The following is a 15,975-nucleotide window of genomic DNA, read 5'->3' as shown; positions in this document are numbered from 1 at the left end:
GCGCGACCCCTTGCCTGGTTTTCAGGTGTTTCCTGAGGGTCCTAGAGTGTGTAGAGCAGAGACTGAGAGCTGTTAATTAAAGTCGGTCCACTCATGTGTTTTATTTGGTTTACTAGTATTTAAAAACAATTTAAAATGCTTCAAACGTAGAGAGATTTTACATGAACATCCAGTTGGAAGATCGGTCATATTCAAGCAACTTTCCTGTGGACAGTTGGCTAGGACTGAGGAGCATTTGCCTCTATATGCTTCTTGCCTTTTCATACTGTTCATGGGGTTCTTAAGGCAAGAATACTGAAGTGGTTTGCCATTCCCTTCTCCAGTGGACCACGTTTTGTCAGAACTCTCCACCATGATCTGTCCACCTTGGGTGGCCCTACACGGCATGGCTCATAGTTTCATTGAGTTAGACAAGGCTGTGGTCCATGTGATCAGTTTGGTTAGTTTCTGTGATTGTGGTTTCATTCTGTCTTCTCTCTATGGATAAGGATAAGAGGCTTATGGAAGCTTCCTGATGGGAGAGACTGACTGTGGGGGAAACTGGGTCTTGTTCTGATGAGTAGGGCCATGCTCAGTAAATCTTTAATCCAATTTTCTGTTGATGGGTGGGGCTGTGTTCCCTTCCTCTTGTTTGGCCAAACTATGGTAGGGGTAATGAAGGTGATGGGACCTCCTTCAAAAGGACTTGTGTACACATAGTTGTATTTAGTGTTCCTGACCCTGCAGCAAGCCACTGTCTTGGGCTCCAAAATCACTACAGATGGTGACTGCGGCCATGAAATTAAAAAGATGCTTGCTCCTTGGAGGAAAAGCTATGATAATCCTAGACAGCATATTAAAAAGCAGAGACATTACTTTGCTAACAAGGGTCCGTCTAGTCAAAGCTATGGTTTTTCCAGTAGTCATGTATGGATATGAGAGTTGGTTGGATCATAAAGAACTCTAAGTGCCGAAGAATTGATACTTTTGAACTGTGGTGTTGGAGAAGACTCTTGAGAATCCTTTGGACTGCAAGGATGTCAAAGCTGTCAATCCTAAAGGAAATCAGTCCTGAATATTCATTGGAAGGACTGATACTGAAGCTGAAATTCCAATACTTTGGCCACCTGATGGGAAGAACTGACTCGTTGGAAAAGATGCTGATGCTGGGAAAGATTGAAGGCAGGAGGCGAAGGGGATGACAAAGGATGAGATGGTTGGATGGCATCACTGACTCTATGGACATGAGTTTGAGCAAGCTCTGGGAGTTGGTGAAGGACAGGGAAGCCTGGCATGCTGTAGTCCATGGGGTTGCAAAGAATTGGACACGACTGAGCGACTGAACTGAGCTGATGTCTCTTGCCTGACCCTTGTGACTGTTGGGTTGGTAGCCCCTGCAGTAGACCCTGGCTGTCTCCAGTTTGTGGTATACCATGAGGGTTTGATGAGCCTGTCTCTCATTCCTGACTTCTGTTTCCCAGTCTAAAGATCAGCACTGACAAAATATAGCAACCTACAAAAACAAACAAAAAAGGGAGATGTGTTCCTCATGACCCAGATATTTTTTGATTTTTTTTTTCATTGTTTAAAGGATGTTTACCATATTCATGGAAAATGCTTGTATTTTATGTCCTCTGTTGTTTGCCTTTTTTTCTTGCCAGGACAAGCAATGTTTGTTTTCATGTCATTTTCATTGCAGAGTAGCCAAAAGACAAAATTATTTTCAGCAAAGTATCTCCACTTTAAATAAAGTTTTCTAAACTTTTCTAGATAAAAATGCATAAAATTTTGAGAATCAGATGTTTTTTATTTTAAGCTGTATTATTTTGTCTTTCATGTATGTCCAGTTAGTCTAGTACTGCTAAGTCGCTTCAGTCATGTCCGACTCAGTGCGACCCCATAGACGGCAGCCCACCAGGCTCCCCCGTCCCTGGGATTCTCCAGGCAAGAACACTGGAGTAGGTTGTCATTTCCTTCTCCCATGCATGAAAGTGAAAAGTGAAAGTGAAGTCGCTCAGTCGTGTCCGACTCTTAGTGACCCCATGGACTGCAGCCTACCAGGCTCCTCCGTCCATGGGATTTTTCAGGCAAGGGTACTGGAGTGGGGTGCCATTGCCTTCTCCATTTACTGCATACTAGGTTAATAAAAATTTGGTCATTTCTACTGGCAATATGTGAAACCATTTCTCTGCTATATTTTAAGGCTGTATTAATACATTTAAAATATTTTATCAATATATTATTTTCAAAAAGTACTCCATGTTTAAACTTGTTTTAAAAACTGTTATACTGTGTAAAAACAATGACTGCTATGCCAAAGCAGTTTTATTTGTAAGGGTCTTCTAAATTGTATAAGGATTATAAAATATTTTTCTTCTCTTTTCTCACAAAATCCTCCCAGCGAGTTGAAAATGGTGACTTCAACTGGATTGTTCCAGGAAAATTTTTAGCATTTAGTGGACCACATCCCAAAAGCAAAATTGAAAATGGTAGGTTTTTCTTTACTTTATCCTCTGAAAATATTAGTTAATCTTCTTTCATTTCTTGGTTTCCTAAGATAATGTTTTCTTTTGGTAATATTCTCCAAAGAATATTTATTAATTAAAAAGTTGAACAGTAGTAATTAGTATGTTAAATTTAGAGTTTAGTGAGTGGAACTATAATCACTGTTTAAAACTAGCAAATTTGGAGGTTGCTGTTAATAGTGTGTTCACTTTACCTTGACCCAATTATTAAAGAAGAATCTGAGAAACCAGCTGATCACAACAATAAGCAGGTTGATGAATTGTATCAGCTGATCTCAGATTTATTTGGTGGTGGAGGCATGCTGCACATCACAGTATTCTTTTGGGAACAACACGATTAATAATGTGATGATGGTATCATTTATTGAGTACTTACTGTGTGCTGCTGCTGTTGCTGCTGCTAAGTTGCTTCAGTCTTGTCCAACTCTGTGCGACCCCATAGACGGCAGCCCACCAGGCTCCCCCGTCCCTGGGATTCTCCAGGCAAGAACACTGGAGTGGGTTGCCATTTCCTTCTCCGATGCATGAAAGTGGAAAGTGAAAGTAAAGTCGCTCAGTCGTGTCCGACTCTTAGCGACCCCATGGACTGCAGCCCACCAGGCTCCTCCGCCCATGGGATTTTCCAGGCAACTGTGTGCTAGTTACCAGCTAATCACAGCACCATCTCATTTAGTGCACACACGATTCTATGTGGTGTAGGCACTATCTCCATTTCACAGAGGAGGAAACCGAGGCTTATGAGCAGGGAATTTGCCCAAGTTCACAGAGTAATATGCAGAACCGGTGGTACTTCAGCACAGAGTATAGCTTCTAAACCTCGTTACCGCACTGATCTGTTCAGTTCCATCCTGACAGCTAGGAACAATCTTCCAGCTGACAAAAGTTAAACTACTTATTTGCAGTCTTTGTATAGCCAGAGGCATACATATTCAGGGGAAAAAAAAGACTAAAAATAAGCCTCTTGAGGGAAGGGACATAGGTATACCTGTGGCTGATTCATGTTGATGTTTGGCAAAAACCAACATAATACTGCAAGGCAATTATTCTTCAATTAAAAATAAATTTAATAAAAAAATAAGCCTTTTGAATGAAATGTGGTTGACTATGTGAGTTTCCTCATTAGCATATATTTTTTTTTACTTATTATTATTATTTTTTAACCTCACATTCCCTAGAACACAAATAATGATAGGCACCAAAAGTTTAAGAATGATTTATGGGAGAAATACATAAATTTTAAAAATATACCAGAACATAATAACTCATCTTTTTCCTGCCCCCTATCTGGTCTTACAGTTGAAACTCTAGTCCTCCAAAGAAACATAATTGAAAACCCCTATTCTAGATTTATTCTTCTTTAAATTATCATCATCATCATAGCTATTTATTCCAAAATCTAGTTTCATTGCATATGGTTATTCATGCATTTGGATTTGATCATTTGTTTGCATTTTCACACGTGTGCCTATCATTTCATACCTATCATCTGTCTCCCAGGGAACTCTGCTTGAATTATGGTTTTCCTCTGGGGATGGGTAATCCTCTGACAAACAGGCAGTCACTGTACTGAAGCCAGAGTTAGATCCTCTTATTCACAAATTTGCTCATGAGTCTTTTTCACTCCAGACGTTGACTGATTAACTTCTCTTCTGTTGGATTGTTAGGAATAACTTGTTAAGTGCCTCAGGGAACTGCTTTTCCAGAGTTGGTCTTCAAGACAGGATTGATTAAATCTCCCTTTTGTGCAAAATGACCCAACTCAGACCCAGAAAACTTAAGTAGGCATATGGTTTCTGTAGTGGCTTTGTTTTTGCATGAAGCTGAAAGAATTTTACCATTTAGGATTTCATTTTTAAATGAAATTTCCTTAAAGAGAAGCTGAGGAATATAATTTTTAAAAACCATTTAAAATATTTTTATAGAGGTAATGCCTGATTATCATTTTTGAAAAAGAAGAAAATGCAGATGAACTAATATTATTAGCAGCATAAAAAGTGATCTATAATTGTAACTATGTTTTCTATGTTTACTAGTTGGTGGTGGGATTATTTTTTTTTTAATGTTATTTTATTTTTAAACTTTACATAATTGTATTAGTTTTGCCAAATATCAAAATGAATCCATCACAGGTATACATGTGCTCCCCATCCTGAACCCTCCTCCCTCCTCCCCCCCGATACCATCCCTCTGGGTCGTCCCAGTGCACTAGCCCCAAGCATCCAGTATCGTACATTGAACCTGGACTGGCATCTTGTTTCATACATGATATTTTACATGTTTCAATGCCATTCTCCCAAATCTTCCCACCCTCTCCCTCTCCCACAGAGTCCATAAGACTGTTCCATACATCAGTGTCTCTTTTGCTGTCTCGTACACAGGGTTATTGTTATCATCTTTCTAAATTCCATATATATGCGTTAATATACTGTATTGGTGTTTTTCCTTCTGGCTTACTTCACTCTGTATAATAGGCTCCAGTTTCATCCACCTCATTAGAACTGATTCAAATGAATTCTTTTTAATGGCTGAGTAATACTCCATTGTGTATATGTACCACAGCTTTCTTATCCATTCATCTGCTGATGGACATCTAGGTTGCTTCCATGTCCTGGCTATTATAAACAGTGTTGCGATGAACATTGGGGTACACGTGTCTGTTTCCCTTCTGGTTTCCTCAGTATGTATGCCCAGCAGTGGGATTGCTGGATCATAAGGCAGTTCTATTTCCAGTTTTTTAAGGAATCTCCACACTGTTCTCCATAGTGGCTGTACTAGTTTGCATTCCCACCAACAGTGTAAGAGGGTTCCCTTTTCTCCACACCCTCTCCAACATTTATTAAGGATATTAATTTTCTCTTTATCTGTTTTTTGTTTTTGGCACACAGTTTTTTTTTTTTTTCCTAAAGAATACACACACACACAGAGACTTACAAAAATATTTCTTTTTTTTTTTTTATCAGCATGGAGTTATAACATGATTGATATCTTTTAGCAACTATTTTTTTCACTTAATGTATCACAGACTCCTTTCTATGGCAAGGAGATCTTCATTATAAATATAGATAATGGTAATCTTCATGATAAATGTAGATCGTCATTATAATTTTCCATGAATGCATTCAATTACTATACCATAGTTTTGATAATTACTTGATTAATTTTTGAATGAGATCTGGGTTATTCACAGTTTTTCACTTTTTAAAAACTGTAATGGTTAGCATACTTGTCCATATATCTTTTTTGCAGCCCCAGTTTCTTTTCTATATTCTCAAGAAGAATCACAAGGTAAAAGGCCATGAGTACTTTGTGTGTCAGTTCTTAATTGTCAAAAATCTTAAAATTGTTTCCAGTCCTATTTTACAGCATGGGGAAATCATTAGCTACCATTTGCTTATGTGCCAGGAGCGATGCTAAGCCTTTTGTGCACACTTCATCTGTTGAATAATCAGAACCACCCCCTGGAGCAGGGGGTAGCTGTTTTGTGGATGAGAAGATAGAAGCTTGGTAACCTAACTTGCCCAGGTTGACAGAGCTGGAAAGTAGCATTGTGTGGATTCAAACATAGGTCACTTTGATTCCAAATTCTGTGTTCTTTTTTTATTTTACTTCAGAGGAAAAACGTGTTCACTATAGAAACTTTAAGCAATCTAGATAAAAAGTCACGTGTAATTATATTATCTAAAAATAACCACTGTCAAGTCATCACTCTATATTCATCTTTTCTTTTCTGAATACATATATTGTGCCCTCTCACATTGAGGGAAATAAACCAAGATCTGAAAGTGCTGCTTATATAATACTTATCAGTTTTTATGTCTAGAGCAATTTCATTTAAGGCTGTAATTGTTAGATTATTGATATTTTACCTGAATCCCCATTTTAAAATCTGATATTCACTGAAAGTATCATTATATTTTTTGCAAAGGGTTTTAATTTAAGGTAAAGAGTCCTTTTTGAACTTAAGAAAATATTTTCTGATGTAATTAGTAAACTTGATCCAGTTACAGTGAAGTCCTGGCACATTCTTTTTTCTCTTTTTTTGAGTTGACAAACCCTATGTTTCCTGGGGAGGCTGAAAGTCGTTTTAGGGGGTTTGTTAGTAGAAAAGGTATACTTTCAAGAAATTAACACTCAAATGACTGTTGCTAGGATGTAGTAAAAGGAAGCCCTAAAATCTTGGGATCTGGCAGAAAGCATTGTAACAGTCTTAAGTGTGTGTTGTGTCAGCAGAGACTAACCAGGAATTCCTTACAGCCGTCTTTGTTCACATTTTTTTGACAGGTTGGAAGGGAGGAACCCTACCTCCTTTTTGGTTAATAAACTTGACTAATATAGCAGTAGGACAAATTCAATTTCAAATTTTTTCCAAAAAAATTCCCCAAATTCTCAGCTGGCAATGTCCTTCTCATTTCCACCTTAAAAAGAAAGTAAAAAGCACAGAGAAAGCTTGGAACAGAGAATCCCAACAATTTGAAGTGTCACCTGGCTCATTTAAGGAGAGAAGCTCAAGTGTAGTGCCTGAGCTGGTTGAAGCCTGCCTCTGCCCCTGGCTATATGGTTGTTGTCGTTCAGTCGCTTAGTCATATCCGACTCTGCGACCCCAGCAGCGGCACGCCAGGCCTCTCTTGTCCTTCACCATCTCGCGAAGTTTGCCCAAGTTCATGTCCATTGCATCAGTTAACTGGCTGTGTTAACTTACACCAGTTCCTCAACTTTTCTTCCTATCAAAAGGGGGAAAGTGGGATACACTGTGCAGGCATTTGGTGAGGATTGCAGATATCCTCAGTGGTGAAAAAAATCCGCCTGCCAGTGCAGGAGACACAAGAGATGTGGGTGGGATCCCTGAGAGGGGAGGATCCCCTGGAGGAGGAAACGGCAACCTACTCCAATATTCTTGCCTAGGAAATCCCGTGGACAGAGGAGCCTGGTGAGCTACAGTCCATGGTGTCACAAAGAGTCGGGCATGACTGAGCAACTGAGCACACTCACACACACAAAAGAGATTTTTTAGGAAGTGTCTTGCACAGTGTCGGGCACATTAACAGGTGTTATTAGAGAGCAGATACTCTGATTATATTTTTATCATTAGAGAACCTAATAAACATATTTTATTGCTTTCCAATTTTCCTGCCTATCTTGCCGTTTTAACTTTTAATAAAGAATGGGTGGATTGGTCATTTGACTTTACTGTTCTGAAGTTTCCTAACTTTAAATGAGGGGCTCGGAAAAGATGCATTTTTACAGTCCCTCTTTCTGAAAATCTTTCTGGTCAGCACCAGGGCTGTGCTTGAGCTTTATGATGTCAGGGCTCCATCTAGCGGCCAGACGGAGGAAGGTTTGTTTGAATGGTCCCTCAGTTCACACTATACTAATGGTCCCTCAGTTCACACTATGCTAAGTCGCTTTAGTCGTGTCCGACTCTGTGTGATCCCATAGACGGCAGCCCACCAAGCTCCCCTGTCCCTGGGATTCTCCAGGCAAGAACACTGGAGTGGGTTGCCATTTCCTTCTCCAATGCATGAAAGTGAAAAGTAAAAGTGAAGTCGCTCAGTCGTGTCCGACTCTTCGCCATCCAATGGCCTGCAGCCTACGAGGCTCCTCTGTCCATGGGATTTTCCAGGCAAGAGTACTGGAGTGGGGTGCCATTGCCTTCTCCGTCCACACTGATAAAACCAGTCCCCTATCAGAAGCATCTGAACACAGTTAAAACACCCACAAACAGTTGTTTAGAAGTCAGAGGATATTGTCATTGTTGGTTATAACTTGTTCGAAACACTTTTTGAGGATTTTTAAGATATATGCTCACCGACTCTAGGAAGTGCAGCCCTTAATGTTCATATAACATTCCTTTCTCTAACATAGAATAGAGTTGGGTTTTGCCTGAGATGAGCCCCAGCACAGGCCCTGGAATCTGACTGTTGTTCTGTCGTTAAGTTGTATCCGACTCTTTTGTGACCCCATGGGCCATAGCCCACCAGACTCTTCTGTCCATGGGATTTCCCAGGCAAGAATACTGGAATGGGTTGTCATTTTTCTTCTCAAGGGGATCTTCCCGACCCAGGGATCAAACCCAAAAGCTCCTGCCATGGCAGGCATATTCTTTACTGTTGAGCTGTCAGGGAAGCCCATTTATTCTTGTTATCAAAGGTAAACTGAAAGCTTTCATTTGGCAATCTGACTGCTAGGGTTCAAACGCTGCCTCTGTCTCTTCCCAGCAGTGTGTCCATGAGTCAGTTCACTTTTCCAGGCATTGTTAACTGAGTAAGGTTTATTGAGATGATATACATGAAACACTTAGCTTAGGGACTGGCATATAGAAGTGCTCAATATATGTTAAGTATGATTATTACCATTATTGTTACTTTTTCAATGCCCTATTGCCAAATCTGGATACCTGTTCAGTGTTCTTCTCTCAAAAGATATACATAGTTTCTATTGATAGTAGATTTAGGTATATTATCTGTAATGCTATTTACTTATGATGGAAATTCATGTATGAAAAGAGAAGCTCTCACAGCTTTGGTGGAGGAGGGGAGCTGCTGCTGCTGCTAAGTCACGTCAGTCGTGTCCGACTCTGTGTGACCCCATAGACGGCAGCCCACCAGGCTCTTCCGTCCCTGGGATTCTCCAGGTAAGAACACTGGAGTGGGTTGCCATTTCCTTCTCCAGTGCATGAAAGTGAAAAATGAAAGTGAAGTCGCTCAGTCGTGTCCGACTCTTAGCGATCCCATGGACTGCAGCCTACCAGGCTCCTCCGTCCATGGGAGTTTCCAGGCAAGAGTACTGGAGTGGGTCGCCAGTGCCTTCTCTGGAGGAGGGAAGGGACAGTACCAAATGAACCATTAGCACACTTCATGACAGGTGCTATCATGGAGGTGCCAAGTGTGCTAGGAAGCCAGGGTCAGAAGCCCTTGTCAGCCCATCATACCACGGGAAGGTTCCCATGCCATGAATTCATGAACCCTCTCCTTCCCATTCCTTACACAATAGAAGAGCACTTGTTATTTATCCCTTTAGGCTGGGAAATGATTTGAGCACACAAACCAACTAGGGAAACAGATCTGTTTTTTTTTTTTCCTAAGCTGAAAAGCATCTGTTTTCTCTAAATGTGTATAAGTCACTGTTTCTACACAGAAGATTTTAAATAAACTCTGTATTACTTGTTTGCTCCAAAGTAGCATGGTTTGTGAAAATCATGTATTTGGGCTGTGTTAGGCCCGTCTGCCAGTTCTGCCTCTATCCCTTGTGTGGCCTTGGCCAAGTGTACCAGTTAGGGCTCTTGATTGCAGGCAGCAGAACTCTGGTAAATTAAACCAAAAAGGCATATTGGGATTATGCTGGGGAGCTCACAGCCTCCAATGGAAGGCTGGAAACTGAGGTTTAGGAAATGAGCAGGATCTAAGAAAGATCGTATCTCAGCAGGATCCAGGCAGGACTAGAAACCACTTCATTTCAAATAGAAGGAAGGGATGCAATAGAAGGAATTTGCTAGAAACTGAAAGTGTTAGTTGCTCAGTTGTGTCCAACTCTTTGCAATCACATGGACTGTAGCCCTCCAGGCTCCTCTGTCCAGGGAATTCTCCAGGCAAATATATTGGAGTGGGCTGCCATTTCCTCTTCCAGGGGCAACTACCACACAATTGCACTCATTTCACAGGCTAGCAAAGTAATGCTCAAAATTCTCCAAGCCTAGGCTTCAACAGTATGTGAACCAAGAACTTTCAGATGTTCAAGCTGGATTTAGAAAAGGCATAGGAACCAGAGATCAAATTGCCAAATGCATTGGATCATAGAAAAAGCAAGAGAATTCCAGAAAAATATCTACTTCTGCTTCATTGACTACGCTAAAGCATTTGACTGTGTGGATCACAACAAACTGTTGAATGGTCTTAAGGAGATGGGAATACAAGACCACCTTACTTGTCTCCTGAGAAATCTGTATCAGGTCAAGAAGCAACAGTTAGAACTGAACACGGAACAATGAACTGGTTCCAAATTGGGAAAGAAGTACATCAAGGCTATATATTGTCACCCTGCTTATTTAACTTATATTCAGAGTACATCATGCGAAATTCTGGGCTGGATGAAGCACAAGCTGGAATCAAGATTGCTGGGAGAAATATCAATAACCTCAGATATGCAGATGACACCACCCTTATGGCAAAAAGTGAAGAGGAACTAAAGAGCCTCTTGATGAAGGTGAAAGAGGAGAGTGAAAAAGCTGGCTGGAATCTCAACATTCAAAAAACGAAAGTCATGGCATCCAGTCCCATCACTTCATGGCAAATAGATGGGGAAGCCATGGGAACAGTGACAGACTTTATTTTCTTGGACTCCAAAATCACTGCAGATGGTGAGATGAAATTAAAAGATGTTTCCTCCTTGGAAGAAAAGCTATGACAAACCTAGACAGCAAACTAAAAAACAGACACATTACTTTGCTGACAAAGGTCTGAATAGTCAAACTTATGGTTTTTCCAGTAGTAATGTGTGAATGTGAGAGTTGGACCATAAAGAAGGCTGAGCACTGAAGAATTGATGCTTTTGAACTGTGGTGTTGGAGAAGACTCTTGAGAGTCCCTTGGACTGCAAGGAGATCAAACCAGTCAGTCCTAAAGGAAGTCAATCCTGAATATTCATTGGAAGGACTGATGGTGAAGCTGAAGCTCCAATACTTTGGCTACCTGATGGGACCAGCTGCCTCGTTAGAAAAGACCCTGATGCTGGGAAAGATTGAGGGCAGGAGGAGAAGGGGACGACAGAGGATGAGATGGGTGGATGGCATCACTGACTCAATGAACATGAGTTTGATCAGGCTCCAGGAGATGATGAAGGACAGGGAAGCCTGGCATGCTGCAATCCATGGGATTGCAAAGAGTCGGACATGACTGAACAACAACTTTCAGGGGATCTTCCCAATCTAGGGATGAAACTCAGGTCTCCAGCTTTGCAGATAGATTCTTTACCTTCCGAGCCACCAGGGAAGCCCAAAGAATTTGCTAGAAAGAAAGTTAAAAAGTAAAAGGGCAACTCTGGAAAAAAAAAACAACAGCATATTAAGGAAGAAATAGTTATTGCCTTTAAGGCCAGGGTTAGGGGAACAGAAAGGAAAACGTGAGACTACCAACCTGGGAGCTCTGAAGGGCTGGTGCTGGCACTTGAGGCCTGAGGAGTGGGGACCATGAGGCTCGGCTGGTGCTGGGAATGCCAAACTAAGCTGGGAGTTCCTCTCTTCTGCAGAAGCCATGCTGGCAGGAAAACATGTGGTGTCTCTTCCTCCTCTGGCCTCCAGTTGTTTTAGTGCCTCCCATTTTTCAAACTGACAGAAAACCAGAGGGAAAGGTAGTTTGGGAAAATGTTAAATGTACACCTAAGACTCTTGTTGGCTTGCAACTAAGAGAAAATAGGAAACAACCAGCATATTCGAGGTTCGAGACAGCAGGAAATACAACCAAGGACACAGTGCAGAGAATGCTGGTTTGCCTTGCTGGCTGCTGCTGCCCACCACGCTTGGAGTCCTGAGTGGTGAAGGAGTCCTGAGTGCGATCATCTCACTTGGTGTGCCCTGAATGGGTTACAGCTGTAGTAATCAGTGCGCTGAGAAATAAGTCCCTTTAGCCCCTGGGGCCACTAGGTAAGGCTTGCAGTGGCCAGAGCCCCCAGTGGTCACCTTCATGACTGGCCAAGCGTAGGTCATGCGTAGGGCTTCCCAGGTGGCACTAGTTGTAAAGAACCCACCTGCCAATGAAGGAGATGTAAGAGACAATGGTTCCATCCCAGGGTTGGGAAAATCCCCTGGAAGAGGGCATGGCAACCCACTCCAGTATTCTTTCCTGGAGAATTCCGTGAACAGAGGAGCCTGGCGGGCTGCAGACCACAGAGTCACACAAAGTAGGACACGACTAGAGTGACTTAGCACGCACCCACAGGTCACGAATCTGTAACCCAGCTCCCAGCAATAGTCACATGGTGCTGGACAACTCACAATAGAATACTCACAATTCTGACCACCTGTTCGCCTCAAAAAAGGAAATATCTCCTTAACTGATTACTCAACCTCTTTTAGTTAACTGTTACATGGGGTTTACTCTTTTTATCTTAATAGGTTGTTCTGAGGATTAAAAAAAACTTACATGCACTTGTGACTTGTACATAGTAGGTATGCTCTCCTGTGGGGGAATGCACTGTAGATTAAAACTATACATCTGGCAAAAAGGCTTTAACTGTAGCTCAAAAGTATTTGTCAGGAGGAAGAGAAAACAGAGAGTCCTTCCAGGCCTACTGTGCACCCTGAGGGCCTCATGAATGCCTTTGTTTTTGGCTTGGAGGTCGCGTGCTCCTGGGATTTGAATCTTAAGAGGTTGAGGTTTTGAACTATTCAAGAGTTTCTTTACAATACTCATATGTTTTTTTTTTCTTCTCTCCCTCCCATGGTGTTTTTCTCCAGTTATTCAGATGGCTGCTTTTAGGAAGGTGCTTCGACTTCACCCTCTCCTGAAATGCACTTTCTTCCTAAGCTCTGTTGAGACTGATCTCTATCTTGAAGGGTTTTCGTGTTCCTGGGTTACATGAGACGACATACGTGCCTTTTGCTTACACCTGCTGCTTCCCTTTAGGTTATCCTCTTCACGCCCCCGAAGCCTACTTTCCTTATTTCAAAAAGCATAACGTGACGGCGGTCGTGAGGCTAAACAAAAAGATCTACGAGGCGAAGCGCTTCACGGATGCGGGCTTCGAGCACTATGACCTCTTCTTCATCGATGGCAGCACTCCCAGCGACAACATCGTGCGGAGGTTCCTGAATATCTGCGAGAACACCGAGGGGGCGATCGCCGTCCACTGCAAAGGTGCGAGCAAGGAGGCCTTGGTGGGCACCGGAAGGGGGTGAGACCAAAGGCAGCACAACAGGCGAAACAAAACCAGTTAGCTTCTTAGGAAACAAATGGGTTTGGTTTTAGAACACTGGAACCCCCGCCCCCCGCCCCAGCTCAGCTGGTAACAGGAGACCCCAGTTCGATTCCTGGGTTGGGAAGAACCCCTGGGGAAAGGGATAGGGTACCCACTCCAGTATTCTTGGGCTTCCCTGGTGGCTCAGATGGTAAAGAATCCCCCTGCAATGCCAGACACCTGGATTCAGTCCCTGGATTGGGAAGATCCCCTGTTGAAGGGCATGGCAACCCACTCCAGTATTCTTGCCTGGAGAAACTCCATGGACAGAGGAGCCTGGCGGCCTACAGTACATGGGGTTGCAGAGTCGGATACGACTGAGCGACTAAGCACACTGCATCCCTCCCCCCAGTAGTCTTTAGCATCATGGAACCGAATGTCTTGCCTGCCCATTGCTAGGGAGCGGTAGTGTACCTGGCTCATCGCTAGCTTCCTTGCCACAGGTATGTTACTACCTCTGAATGACTGAAAGACTCGTGTAAATGCATCTCTGGCCTCCAGAAGAGGGTACTTTGGGACAGGAGTCGCCAGATTTGCAAATAAAAATACAAGATGCCCGGTTAAGTTTGAATTTTAGATAAACAGCGAGTACTTTTTTTTTTAGCATGTCTCAAATATTGCACCAAACATATATTCTGTATTTTACCTGGAAACCATGTGTCAGCTACTCAGAAAATATGAAATAACTTTTGCTTTAAGCCTAGTTGTTGGGCTTTGCGGAGGCTCGCATTGTAGATTTTCCAGCACGGTGGAAGGTATTTTACTGGGGTCTTTGGTTTCAGCGAGGAGAAACTGCTTGGCCATCAAAGGCGGAGCCTCTTGTTGCTCACATGCGGCTTTTCGTACTGCCGCTGGGTGGTGCTGTTCTCCGGAGTTGCGTCTGAGAAGTCGGTTTCTGTGGCGTTTTATGCAAATTGTCTAGTAGGTGTTGGGGATTGTACTGTTCTTTTCCTGTGCTTGTGCTGCTGTAACTGACTTATTCAGACGAGCATGGCCTTGGTTCTGACAGAAATTAAAATACCGTTTTGTAGGCCCTTGTTTCTATGTTTAAGAGTTGAGTAGGTGGAGGTACTTTGCTGAAAATGTGAGCAGCAACTGAAAGCTGCATTTTGAGAGAGGCTGGGGGATGGAAACAGCTGCATGTGGCCCCTGGTTCAGCTGCAGGCTCCTCGGTTGGGTCAGGCTTCGTCCACGAGAACACAAAGCCCCCGACTGGCTGGACTTGCTGTCTCCCGGGTGGTGGGGGAGTGGGAGGGTGGATCTGCTAGGAAGGTGTCTCTAGACTGGTGCTTTCCGTTCTGCCCAGGTCACGGCGGGGTGCCTGTGCTCTGGCTTTCCCCCATGTGATCCCTGTGCACTTGGCTCTGCCTCTCTATCTCATTTTGTTAAAGATTGCCTAGGCCCAAGGAAAAGCCTGCATTTCTCATGCCATTGGCCAGCTTTAGTATGCACAGGGTGCGCATCCGCCAATGTGACTGGAAGGGACTTGAGCATCTGCACATTTTAGAATCCACGGGGATTCCAGAACCAGCCCCTCGCGGATACCAGGAGACCACTGAATGTCAAGTGTCGGTGGAACTCGAAAGCTAATGAGAATATGGCAGTTGCTAACACTAATAAAGCTAGAGGTGGTGATGGAATTCCAGTTGAGCTCTTTCAAATCCTAAAAGACGATGCTATGAAAGTGCTGCACTCAATATGCCAGCAAATTTGGAAAACTCGAGCAGTGGCCACAGGACTGGAAAAGGTCAGTTTTCATTCCAATGCCAAAGAATGCTCAAACTACCGCACAATTGCACTCATCTCACATGCTAGTAAAGTAATACTCAAAATTCTCCAAGCCAGGCTTCAGCAATACGTGAACTGTGAACTTCCAGATGTTCCAGCTGGTTTTAGAAAAGGCAGAGGAACCAGAGATCAAATTGCCAACATCTGCTGGATCATGGAAAAAGCAAGAGAGTTGGAGAAAAACATCTATTTCTGCTTTATTGACTATGCCAAAGCCTTTGACTGTGTGTATCACAATAAACTGTGGGAAATTCTGAAAGAGATGGGAATACCAGACCACCTGACCTGCCTCTTGAGAAACCTATATGCAGGTCAGGAAGCAATAGTTAGAATTGGACAGGGAACAACAGACTGGTTCCAAATAAGAAAAGGAGTACGTCAAGGCTGTATATTATCACCCTGCTTATTTAACTTCTATGCAGAGTACATCATGAGAAACACTGGGCTGGAAGAAGCACAAGCTGGAATCAAGATTACCGGGAGAAATATCAATAAACTCAGATATGTAGATGACACCACCCTTATGGCAGAAAGTGAAGAGGAACTAAAAAGCCCCTTGATGAAAGTGAAAGAGGAGTGAAAAAGTTGGCTTAAAGTTCAACATTCAGAAAACGAAGATCATGGCATCTGGTCCCATCACTTCATGGCAAATAGATGGGGAAACAGTGGAAACAGTGTCAGACTTTATATTTTGGGCTCCAAAATCACTGCAGATGGTGACTGCAGCCATGAAATT

At 42.7% G+C, this 15,975-nt stretch overlaps 1 protein-coding gene across 6 annotated transcripts in view; it reads left to right on the top strand.

Annotated features, from left to right (window-relative positions):
• The window catches only part of CDC14A (cell division cycle 14A), a 189,641-nt gene that overhangs the window by 109,539 nt on the left and 64,127 nt on the right, over positions 1–15,975 (top strand). For all 6 annotated transcript variants that reach the window (XM_010830982.1, XM_010830980.1, XM_010830977.1 and 3 more), the window contains 2 exons: positions 2,381–2,468; positions 13,121–13,351. In XM_010830982.1, coding sequence (XP_010829284.1) covers positions 2,381–2,468; positions 13,121–13,351 — 319 coding nt within the window. The remainder of the gene's footprint in view (positions 1–2,380; positions 2,469–13,120; positions 13,352–15,975) is intronic.

The sequence above is a fragment of the Bison bison genome, unplaced genomic scaffold, assembly GCF_000754665.1.
Source record: "Bison bison bison isolate TAMUID 2011002044 unplaced genomic scaffold, Bison_UMD1.0 scf7180017864519, whole genome shotgun sequence".
Classification (NCBI taxonomy): Eukaryota; Metazoa; Chordata; class Mammalia; order Artiodactyla; family Bovidae; genus Bison; species Bison bison.
Note: the sequence above shows the minus strand (reverse complement) of the source record. Positions and strands in the feature narration are given on the sequence as shown.